This window comes from Symphodus melops, assembly GCF_947650265.1.
Source record: "Symphodus melops genome assembly, chromosome: 15".
NCBI lineage: Eukaryota > Metazoa > Chordata > Actinopteri > Labriformes > Labridae > Symphodus > Symphodus melops.
In genome coordinates, this window is record NC_136705.1 from 20311645 (window position 1) to 20324659 (window position 13015).

Consider the following 13015-nt stretch of genomic DNA (forward strand, 5'->3'; position numbering starts at 1 on the left):
TTATCTTGAATATTTAATTCCATTTTCTTGTTTTATTTGTAGACTATCTGGGCTCCTGCAGCGGTCCGGACTGTGGATGAAAAACAAACAGACGGGGAAGGAAAGACAAAATGAGAAGAGTTGCTAGTGAGGTGCCAGGCCCACTTCCGAGGTGCCCTTGAGCCAGGCACCTTCGACCCAACTTCTAGGGGGGCTCATCTGAGTGCAGCCCCTAACTTTAACATCTCACCATTAATGCATGTTTGTGCACGTGTGTGTGTGTGTGTGTGTGTGTGTGTGTGTGTGTGTGTGTGTGTGCGCTTCAGGCCTACTGTATCTGTGAGTAACACTTTTCAATAACAAGATTAAATTGTCCCTCTGGGATTAATAAAGTATATCTGATTACTATTGTTCTTTTGTTACCATGCCTTCGAGCGAGCAGCTCTCCTTGAGTCATGAATATGAGTGCACAGAAGCTTTAAACTTTAGCCTTTTTGTGGATTTGTGTACGTTTTTCTTCTCTGATACTCCAGTACTGATTTCATCTTGACTTGCACATTTTTGGGGGATAAGCGTGTCTGGTTGAGTGCAGGTGTCACATGCTAGTTGATGGAGGGTGAAGAGTATCTTTAAGCTTACTCTGGTGCAACACAGCACGTGTGCAACTGTACATGTTCCCTTTCACACAAATCAAAGTGCTGTAGCAGGTTGTGCCTGAGTTAATCATTCATGTCATCTCCTGTGAGTTAGCTAACAGATAACTGACACAGCAGAATCCATCCACAGAGAGATGATAACATCCTGGATAAAGCAATGATTAACTCTCGTACTGCCTATGGCCCTTCAGATTGCTGCTTTCTCATAACTGGCTTCTGATGAAACGAGAGCTTATAATAAGTGAATAAGTGCCGAGTTTAAAAGGTAACTAAAACAGCATGACATGATACTTCAACAACTGCTGACTTTTGTTATGGTGGACAACTTGACATTTCATATGCATTACTTTCAAAAGTGTGAGGTTGAAAATAAGCATATTAGTAATTATGTGTAATTCATATATGTAATTCAATCCAATTCTGTCATTAAATACAATCTCACCTTGCATCATATCCTTCCTGTATGAACACCTGTTTATTGTTTATGGTTAAAGAGCCTCCCATTGATTAGCACAGCTACTTCTTCAACCTTTCCTACCAAGCACTCACACGCACTCTTAAAACATATATTAATTACCCCCTTCTTAAAGTGTTTTATCTAATTTCACAAATCTTACGATGACCTCCACTTTCCTTTCACAGTCACCATCTGTACCTGCAGAGAGCTGCAGCTCTGATTTTGTAGCCACCAGGGCCTTTCAAAGAATAACCTTTAGAATCTAACAGGGACAATGAATCACTGGGTCCCAGTGAGACGCTTCGAACATGCTGAACACAAGCCAAACAGAATAAGTGAATGGACCAGATGTTGACAAGACGCACAAAGAAATAAAACTGGAGATAAGCATCGAAAAATAGTCCTTGACCTTGACGATGCTACAGCACAATCTCAAGGTTTTCAGGGTTTGCTTTAAAACTTGGAGTCCTGTGATTGACAGGTTACAACCTCAGCAACTTCTCAAGCAGAGAAGGGACAAACACGAGATGGCGATGTCCAAAGTGATGAAACCAAGTGAAATAAAGGTTTCAAAAGGGAGCTCACAAACCAATGGGTGCTGCTTTTACAGTAGCGTCTTTGATTTGGTGTTTCTCATAACTCTGATAGAGCCTGAGCTGTCGACATTTTATATTTACCTCATTACCATTTGCATAGCTTAGCTTAGCCTAGCGTAAAGTAAAGCAGGCTTATACTAAAGTCATAACAGCCAGCTCAGTAGCTAAATAGAGGGAGTATATGCGGCTCTTGTCTGTTTTCTATGAACTCAAATTGAACATCTTTGGTTGGTCAAACTAAACATGCAAGCTGTTCATCTGGAGCGCTAAGAAACAACATTTCCTATTAATATAATGGAACAAACCCTTTACAAAGTTTCACTCAGTGCTCAGAGGATTCATATATTCTTCAGAATAGGATCAGGCATGAATATTAGACTTAGCAATACTTTGTTTCTCTCTGACTGACCTGTATGTTCTCTAGTTCTTCATCACCAGGTACAATATATAATATAATATACAATATAATATGCCAATACATTACTAAAAAAAAATAACTGTTACACTTGTAGCTACAAATATCTGACCTCCTGTTGATCCAGCAGCAGCATAGCAGTGATTGTGCATACAACAAGCACTTTTTAGAATTTTACCATTTTAAAACAATAACTGAAAGCCACCAAAAGCATTTTGTGACAACCAATTTAAGTTTAGTCTCTCCAAAGACTAATACCTCAGAAAATGAGAAATGCTGCTAAATTGAGCAATCCACACAACAGATAAAACAAAACAAACTCGCGGAGTGGTCCAATAAATTTAAAATGAACACAAGCTTGGCTCACTTACTACTTTCATAATCTAAGGTCTACTAAAGTGAGCACAGCAGCAGACCGGGTCCTGATGGGATCTGGAGGACAGGTCTGGATGTTGTGCTCTGCAGCAACTGAGCCTAAAACGCTGCAAAACGTCAGCAGCTTGAATTTTAGGGCAGCACCAGATGTTTGGCTCACTATCAGCTGCGGTCCACGGAGCGGTGGGTCGCTGCTTTGTCGTTACGACGACTGTAATAATTTAATCCTTTCCAAACAGAGTAGGAGGCATCGCACAGCTCCCTGGCACCGTGCTAAAGAGAGAAACGGCTACAGCAAAGCCTCCTGACCTCGCAGAGTGGGAGATCAACTCCTGCCAAAAAATGGGCAGTCCTGGGTCTGCTAAAGCTGTCGAAGCTGCTTTAATATTCCATATACTGAGCCATATTTTATTTAACCAAGAGGTTTAATCTTCAGTCTCAGGTTCACCTTTTCTCTCACAATTCTACACACAGCTTCTCTCGAGCTCAATAAGAGGCGGCTTCTGCATGAAGGAATCAATGAACACATAAACTGAGAGCAGACAAGAGATAATGAGTTTTTGTCTTTGGATATACGTTTAGATTTATACTTTAAACCTTACACCTAAATCCTCCACAGTGGCAAGCAAACTGATGGAGGCAAAATCATGAAACAATTTAGCCCGCAGCTAATCGCTGTTGCTTGTTTTCCTTTTATTATAGTCTCTCTCTCTCTCTCTCTCTCTCTCTCTCTCTCTACTGTTATGTACGTCTACTACAGAAGTGTGTTGCAGTCAGCCGGAGTCATTCTTAAACAGGTGAACGCTGTTTTTTCTGTCAGCTTCTGCTGACAGAAAAAAAAGACAACAATTGGAAAGAAGAAAAACAAACAACAGTCTCTTTGACAGAATGAGCAGATTTCTGGGCTGTTTGAGAATACAAGGACACAATTATGCAGACTGTTCAGACAGTAGAGCCAAGCAGGAGATGTTATGAAACATTCCTCTCTGGCCGATGCTGTGGTTATTTATGTAGAGTGGAATCATTTAAGTAGGTCAACAATCAGATACGAGCACATTCATTTTTGATTTGATCCGACACAAGCTGATGTGATTCAACCTGACTCTGTGCCACGCAAAAGCAGTTCAGGGTTTGTTTGGTGTCCCGGTTTTTCAGTCTGGCTGTAGCTCATGTGGAAACGAATGACAACACGTCACGTGTCAGTCAAGATCATCTGTTCCACTCTCATGACAGACAAGGCACACGTGTCAATTAACTGTACTTCTAACCAGTTGTACATCCATTTGAATTGTTTGTTTTTTCTTTTTATGTTAAACCTAAATAAGCTTGACCTGGATTTCATTTCATTTAAACAAAAGAACATTTTGTGGCTGGAAAATGAAAATCCTCCATCTCATTCTTCCAGGCAAGGCAAAGATTCTCCCCTAGATTATATTCAGATTCAACATCGGGTGTTACATAAAAAATGATAATGTTCATCTTAAACCACCGCCTTTATACATCAGTAATTTCTGTGCAAGATTTAAGTACAGAACTACCTACGCTGCTGTCACAGTCGGTAGACAGCAACGGGTGCTGAGTTGCAAACATAGTTGACGTAGCAGCCACAAATCGGCTGTTGGATTCCTCCATCAAAGAAATATCACCAAACTTCAGCCCTTTGTCTGCAGCCTATGACGAGGATTACTTAAATAACAGTCCACTCTTCTTTTACAATAACGTTCAGGATTTACCAGAGAAATTCTTTCCCAATTGACTTACTTAAGCTACAGTACAGCAACTTCTTCAGTCACAACCTTACTCACTCTCTTTAACAATCAAGACTCCCGGCGGACTTTGCCACCCAGAGAACAGTTAATACAGATTTAGGAGCTGTCAGTCAGTGGTATTTCCCTTTAGGAAAGAGTAGGAAACACCAGCTGGCAGAGAGGCGGCTGATTATTAATTAAAGCTGTCAAACATAAGAGAATTGTTCATACTTTATTCCTGTCATTCCATTACACACACATTTATTGGCGGTGTAGGTAGGTCGTTCAATGACAGAGCATCAACTCCAGAAAGTGCCAACTAATTAAACCCAAGCCTCCCTTTATGGATGAGAAAGCTAGCTCTTGGCCATTTTGTGTTTGTACAAAGAAACCAGAAACATCTAGACATGCAATTTTTAATATAGCTTTTTATTTTAAATGGCTAGCTATTTTGCAAATCTTTACATAATTGTGTCTACACAAAATTCCCTAAATTGGAAATTCTTTCCTGTAAATACTTCTTGGATTTTCTCTTCCTCTTTGAAAGTGCTGTGTATCTCTATATCTTTAAGTTAAGCACAAAAAATAGCTTTGGGGAACATTTAAATGTTCACAATTTTATGATCATTTATTGACCTTACGACTACTCAGTGAACTGGGAACATATTGGACAGATAGGACAGATGTGGCTGCAGACTTTTCAGACCAGACCAAAATAGTGACAGCCTTACTTTTCAAAACTAGACTTTAAAATCACTGGAATGTCCCAAGCCCATCAGGATGATCAATATCTGAGCCAAACAAAGCATGTTGAAAATCTATCTGTTCCAGCCTCAAGCTATTTCAGTGCCTGATTGATCCATCAAACCAAACTCTCCTTCTACAGAAGCTCCAGACTGTCACTGTCCTTACTGTAGAGAGTAAACAAAACCTCGGAAACACTAATTGGTACTTCTTGGGTGCTACTGTGAAACTTCTGCCTTGCTCCGCTCACGTTTAAAGACCGACTGGTTCAGGGATCAGGTGTTATTGCCAGAGTGGTCTCGTGCCGCTCAAGTGATCCTGACATCTATTAGCACCAGCAAAGAGTTTATCCCATAAGAGGCTCAGTAGAACGTGAACTCAAACCTTGGAGTCACATTCGATCACAGGTTGTAGCTTTTGCATGTGAGAGTGATGGGGAAAGACGAGGGGAAATAGAAAAAGACAGGAGTTACTGAGAGTTACGAGCTATCTGACAGAAAGCCACAGTGAGCTGAAGAGCTGAGGTGTAAAGACACGTCCGCTCTCCGGAGGATGATCAGAGAGGCAGCTTGGATTGGGACGATGTGATGTGATGGAGGCAGGTTATCTATCAGCTGTTCTCACTCGACTGCACGTCGTACATTTCTCCTGTCAACGTCTGCATTCCTCCACAGCTCACCTCACAGCCGCTCCCACTCTTTTCTCTCTTTGTGACGGAGAAAAACCCATACATCATTCATTCAGATTTTTCCATTTGTGTGCATTGCTCACCTTTGATATATTGCTGGACCTGCTGGCAGAATGACCCAGAGGCTTTTCATTCTGTGAAAGAGAAGAACAGAGAAAGCTCCAGTGAGTGAAAAAGTACATTCAGAGATAGATGCTTGAACATGCACAAGGACTGGCATACAGCCTATAATGACGATCTGTAGACCACTGTATTTGTGCAGTAGACATACACAGGACAGACAAACAGACGGACCGGTAACAAAACAACACTAATGCTGTATCACAATAAAGACTCTAAAAGCAGAACAACAACCTGGTAGTTCTGTAAAAAAAACAAAAAACGGTTTGATGACCTGTGAAGCTTATATCATATTAGCAGAAACATTATGATCGGACATTACTCTAGGCTGATGAAAAAAAAAAGGTATTTCATAATTAGCTTACAAATGTTTAGCAAATGTTTTGTCTTTGTCATATGGTATGCAGTTGCAGCAATTATTTTCTATCTATATGTGTATAAGTGTTGTAGATCAGCTACAAAAGTTGTTTACAAGCATGATCGCAATATACCAAGGCAGATATAGAACTATTTAAAGTTCATCCTGATGCATGAAAGTCCGAAATACTATGTTAAATAAATTTAAACGGCTCCTAGTTATTTATAAAGTGCATGTAAAATGTGATGTATTCCTACATAAATATGTTTAAATTGAGCAAGAATTGTACACTGTATATTATGTAAAGATGGCGAAAAACAAACAGATAGCAGCATCAACATAACACAGGTTAAGTTAAAAAGAACTGAACAAAGAGGGGGTGCATCTTTATCTTAATGTGTTTTTGTTGTCCTTAGTTTTGCAAGCATTTGGCCATTTGGGATCACGTAAAGGTGCCATGAAGAGTCAGGGACTCCAAATCAAGCTAGAACAAAATATGAGGAAGGAAACATTGAAACATGGATATAAGTTGTAAATGTGCAGACAGAGAGAAGACTGCCTGGAGCCATGCTGCTAGCTAAAAAAAAGACAAAGCCGCCAGCCAAGACATGTCATGCAAAGGTTTCCATAGTGTAGATTTGGGAATATGAATGAAGAAGTCTTCTTATTAGTTACAGGGGGATAGAGATGACTGTTTCATGGTTCTTCTCCTAATGAGGAGCAAAACCACTTCTCTCAGCAGCTCAGGCGCCTGTGAGCATTTTAAGTCATTAAATCACATTTTTCTGGCTTGAGACAAAAGACAACAAGCTGACTACATTTAAATTAGTCTCAACTCCAAATCTAATGGTTTAGCAATATTTGTATCATAACACACACGAGAGAGAAAGAGAGAGAAAGAGAGAGAGAGAGAGAGAGAGAGAGAGAGAGAGAGAGAGAGAGAGAGAGAGAAACCAAAACTGTCAGCGCTCTGCAGTCAAGTTTTGTTTTGAGGCTTAATGATCCTCGATTCTCACTCAGTGTTCCCAGTTTGCATTAAGGAACAAGACAAACATCCACTGGGGTGTTGCACTGCATTCAGTGTTCATATTAAAGCCTTATGTGGTTCTTTAATGAGTAATCAATCATGGTTACATAATGCTGAGTTCGCACCAGGGCTGCCCTGTGCTGGACACAAACAAGTCTTTACATGGGAACTCCTCTAATGTCTGATGGGAGAGTGTTTTAAACGGGTCTGAAAGAAGGGAAAATGTAGCTGTTGTTACATGTTCCATCCTAAAAACCAAGAGTCGCAGCAGATGGCTGTTCACAAATAAGTCTGGTTCTTTTTGAGGTCTCTGCCTGATAAAAGGAAGTGATTCCACTGCCAGTAACCAAAAGTCACCAGGTGCACGTTCTTGTAGCAAAGTGTGTTGGGTCTCTGTGCTCTTGTGTTACAATATTTAGAGTCTGGCTCTTTTTGATGAAAAGAGATTTTACCGAATCGGCAATGTGAAATGTTTTGATACATTTATTTAATACTGGTTGATACATTGGATAAGAATTAAATGGCGGACACAAAAAGGTGATTACGATAGAATATTTCATGTTTTTTTTCAGTCATGTTATTCACTTGGGAGTGAACGCACCTTGATAACTCTACAGCCGAGTCCTGAACAGTGGACAGAACTCAGCTGCTCTCGCTTTCAACCAGATGATTGATTTCAACATGATGACATCACTCCACATTTCGTCTTCCCACTGGTATAGTTTTTGATTTTACTGTTTAGATTCAAGGCTCTCCATATGAACTTTCTCTCAGCTTTAAATCAGAACTGATAGTCTGCTGGGGCAGACTTTTTCCATGTGTTTTAAATTCAAGGCTGAAATCTTAAGGGGGCAGAGAATTTACTGAAAGGGCAACAACTCTGGCCCGTTGTCATATTCTTCATCTTTGCTCTTGCTTATTGTTGTACGACCTGCCTCTTTAATTGTGTTGCCTTCTAGAGGCTTGGATTTTCAAACTGTGCACTATTGCATAAACAGCGGTTATTATTATCTTATTATTGTGATACACAGAAAAGAAAACAGCATTTGTAAGTGTAGATATGTCGACCCTGAGATCTGTCCTCTTGTTGTTCAGAAGCGGTCACAGCTTAAGTGTTACCTCTGCTGTCCTTGTCCAAACAAGAAGTACATTAACCTAGACACCAGAAACTCACGAACCATGAGTACACAGCCACACACACAAACACACACAAACACACACACTCAAAGAAAAACATGACTCCAACTGATAATTACTCAGAACTTTACTTGTGTCCACGCAGTTGACTAGTTGCCATGGTGATGTGAGCCAAGTCTCCATCAGCCTCCCTGCATTCTTATTTTGCTCCTGTCTCACTTCACGCCTGAGGACATCTCCACACAAAAAATACACACTAGATTGTGGTCAGCCAAACACACAAAGACCCTTCCAGCTATGCTGATAAGATGACAACATTTGAGATCTGGCTTTGTGATAAAACATTTTTTACCAGCGACGTTTGGATAATTCAATACCTGCACTCGGATTCAGACAAACAAAGTCTTCTCGTCCTTTAAAATGATGTTACACATTTTGTCCCTGACATGGTTTAAATGTGTCTGTGCAGACAATGTCATAAATAAGATGTCTTATATGACAGATATTTTGTGATCAAACAGTGATTGCAGTGGGTTAATTTTGCCGTCTAAGCAGCTGAGGATTGTTTTTCCATCGTTATATTTAACACCTTTGCTTTATGGGGAACTTTAATGAAATACAAAGGTTAAGAAAAAATCCTGTATAAACATTGTGCACTATTTTGTCACTGGCCTGTATAAATGTGTTTTAATCTGCAAAGTTTCTGTAAGCTGCACTTCCTCAATACAGAAAAGAGGAAAGAAAAAAAAAATGACGACATAAGCAGACATAAGGCCAGACCGTAGCCTCCTACTGCAGGATTAACATGAAGCAGTTTCCTCCATCTTTATGTCACTAAGGTCTTCTATAAGTTATTGCAAAATTGTAAATGTAGCACTCAATGGGTGCAATTTGTGCAGCAAAATCAAAGAGCATATAAGTTCAGCTTTTACAGCAGATGACAAAAGAGGATAACGGGCAAGGCCGAGGAAAGGAGCAAATTGATGAGCCTTGCCCCTAATCCCTCTTTCTTGGCCAAAAATGGAGTAACAAGCAGAAACGCCCGGACTGAGAGATTTCTGGGAAATAACAAGGCCACAAATGGACCTGCAGGCTTTATAGGAAAGAGTAATTAGAGCAGGAATGCTGCAGGCAGATGAGAAAAGATGAATAAAGAAATAGATCAGGACCATTACTTTGCTTTCTCTCTCTCTCTTTTTAAACCCCTTTCCTTCAAAACTGTCCGCCCTAACTGTGTTACCTACAGAACAAGGTCCGGGAGTCACCTTCACTGCCACCATGACGGTAGAATATAAAGGGCCTTATTCTCTAAGCTCATGCATAATTCTGATAAAGAAGGTTTCAGGTTTCACAGTCTGCTGTGTCTGTCTTTCTGCACCTCCTCTGTGGGTCTGTTCGCAGCCCCGGGCTTTGATAACACTACTCTCAGACTGGACTCAGAAGGCTGAAGCTTGTAAGCAGACGAAGCTTAGGAGAGCGCGGCGGCGAAGGAGAGGTCATATTCAGAGGGATCGCAGCGTCTTTCAGGTCTCTGTTCTTGGCCCACAGGGAGGACGGCTCAGCTCGCTTTCATGAAGGATTCTCAAAAGATAAAACCTCTGTGAATTTAAGTCAAATTCTTTGAAATCTTTCACCACAAAGTTTCTTTCTTCAACACACTTTTTAAATATTAGAGTCAAGTCTACCCTCTGTGCCTCTCTTTGATGAAGATGCAACAGATTTGACTGAAGACTACAATAATGTTTCATTATAAATAAATGTGCCATAATTTCATATTTTAAAAGTTGTGAAAAAATTCCATTTCACAAAGCCCAAAGTGATGTGTCCAAATTGCCTGCTTATTCAACAAAGACTCTTAATACGAAATGTACCCGCAAAAATCAGAATTAAATCCCAATTAAGAGGCCAGGAAGAGCAAACGTTTCAGTCAAAGAAATCATTGAAATGTGATCAATGAATCACTGCAGCTCAGACGAGTACATGGAGGGAAGGGATGAAAGAATCAGTCAGTTTTAATTATTCAAGAAAATTCAATTTGCATATTGATTCAGTTGCTAAATAAAACAAAATCACTAAATATGCTGCCTCAAGCGTTTTAACAAGATATAATTTTCTGCTGAGTATCACACTAAGCTGAGAAGATATTTGGATTTTAGACTGACGGCCCAACAATATATTGTTAAGTTTGTGTCACAGTACTGTAACTGACTTTGTTAAAGACAAAAAAAAATGTAAATCACGAAAGTTTGTGGAGAGATTATTCTGTGTTAAAGCTCCTGTGAGAAACATTTAGTCGAGGTTTATTTCTGCATCCCCTACGGCCAAAGCTGTACCTCTTGTCCTTCTGTACAAGTGTTAATAAAGTTGTTTTACAGAACATTTCATCCAGCTTTCCTTCAACCGTTAAATATACCACTCATCAAGAATTTTTGCTACTAAAAAATCCCCATAAAAGGCTTTCTGAAGCGTGCTGTCACTCACATCCTCCTGACGAGATGGAAGTCAATAAAATAACTTCACAGAACTCGTCAATACTCATGCTCAGTTTGTTTGTCTTTATAGTGTCTTTAAAAGCAGTCATGAGTTTCACAAATAAAACTAAAATACACTTGTAATTTTACAAACAAGCCGATGGGTACATTACTCTTGTCGGTCACAGATTGTGTAAAGAAAAGTGAGTCCTGCCTCCGGGTCTCTGCACCGTCATACTGTGTCATGACAGACACAGGGTATGAACTGCTGATATGTTTCACACTCTATCTGCACTCGCTTCTACCAACAACAGCTTTGTTTCCAACTGAGATATGAAATGGGAGGTCAGGGCTGAGAACGAGAGCTGACAGAGCGTGAAGCCCTTCAGCTTTTACATTTCTAATAATAGGTTGAGAGATTTGTTTTAGAGAACATCAATGCAGCGGCAAGTTTGGTGAACCAAACAAAGATAAATCTAAAAAAATGCACGATACACCAATCATACGTTTATGCTTTGAAGGTTCCTTTACGATTACAAATCTTCTGGTGTCTATTTTCTCAACTGACGTCATCTTCTTTAACTAATCTCTAATTCCTGGAGTATCTTTAAACGTCTCTCACAGGACTTCTCGTTCTCTGCTACTCCGCAACGAGACGAGTGATTGTGACATTCAGGGAAATAGTTAGGTCAAAAGGGCAACACTAAGCACTACACGCCTTTTCACTTGTAATTCTTTATGTGGTAAAAAAGAGGAAATACAGTCAGTAGATTTTTGCACGGCATGCAAGAAGCCTTCTGAGCCAATCAGAGACTGCAGCGACACCATATCCCTTAGTAAAAAATCACCTTTTTGTAGGAATGATAAAATCTCCAACTGTAAATATACAAAGCTTTTTGGACTGGTAAATGGTCGGACCATGAGACAGAAATGAGCAGGTCAAGGACGGTTTCAAACAGTAAAAAATTATTCTGGTCAGTAAAGGGTCATTTTAACAAAAGCAGTGGCCATCATCCTCCAGCCAACACAAACTATGTACATTTAACAAAAGCACCTCTGTGCACTTAATGCAAAGACATCCCTACTGAGCTCTTCAACACACTTCACATGACAGTTACTTCAGTTACTAAATAGTACAGTAAAAAGGGCCAAAGATTTCAGCTGACAACATAACAAGGAGTGAGCGATCATGAGATTGGAGGTGAGGAAGAGACATAAAGGAAGGGACAGAGAAGCTAAAGAATGATAGCTATCGGACAGTGGTAATGAGGGGCTGTCAGAGAGAATTAAATCAGGGAAATCAATGGACTGAGGTTTGTGTGTTTGTGTGTGTGGAAAGGAAATGACACATTCCTTTTTTTCCAGTTGTTCTTTCTCTTTAAATGTCTAACACAAGTGACGTCTGCATGCTGCTGAGCACAGGAGGGGTCTACTTTCACCCGTTTAACCTCCTGCAGCTTATCCACACGTTCAAAACAAACTTTTGTGTGTGGGCAGGTCTTTAAAAGATGAAGTAAAAAGTAACCACACCATTATCTTGCTCGATAGATAAGCCGTCTAAATACAAAAAAATGATCGGTATGTTCCTTAAATCCACTTGGTTTCTGAACTTTTCTAAGTGTTATGAGTTAAATAGAGGACAAGCACAGACGATCATCTGCCTCCTGCTTTGTGGCACTGAGGGCTTTAAACATTTTGGTCAAGGCCCTGCACACTTCATGCTACACCCACAGGATTTCACTTGTTGTGAATAATTTGAGCTCCTTTCAGGAATGTGCGAGTGCAGAGAGTTCATTTCCTCGGCTTTGTTACACCTCCAAAGATAAAAAAAAGTCTTCCTTTGTGTTCATGGCCTCGGTATGATTAAGAAGACTTAGTCCTTAAAGGAACACAGTACATTATATGTTTACAGTTGTGTGGCTCTGTTCCTCGTGTTACATTTGATTCTATAACATTTGACTTCCTTTTTCGTCCGACTTTGTTAAAAAAAAAAAAAGAAAACCTGCATGTGCACATTCTGAAATAGCAAATCAAATGGCAAAAAAAGACATCGTCGTGACTTTACTTGAATTAAACTCTGCTGCAGCATTGTTAACGGTCTGGTGTTGTGCATGCTTTATTTAAAGCAGAAATGTTATTCTCAATTGAGTATAAAAAAGGGATCTAAACATCCTTTTCACATGATCACATTGCATTAAAGGCAGTGGACAAATGACTGACAGGAGTGGGAGTAAAGCTTGTGGA

General features: G+C 39.9%; 1 protein-coding gene across 4 annotated transcripts in view; it reads right to left on the bottom strand.

Moving 5' to 3' along the window:
• LOC306836051 (E3 ubiquitin-protein ligase MARCHF8-like) overlaps positions 1-13015 on the bottom strand; it is an 82444-nt gene that overhangs the window by 17653 nt on the left and 51776 nt on the right. For all 4 annotated transcript variants that reach the window (XM_079362951.1, XM_079362953.1, XM_079362952.1 and 1 more), the window contains one exon: positions 5742-5792. In XM_079362951.1, coding sequence (XP_079219077.1) covers positions 5742-5792 — 51 coding nt within the window. The remainder of the gene's footprint in view (positions 1-5741; positions 5793-13015) is intronic.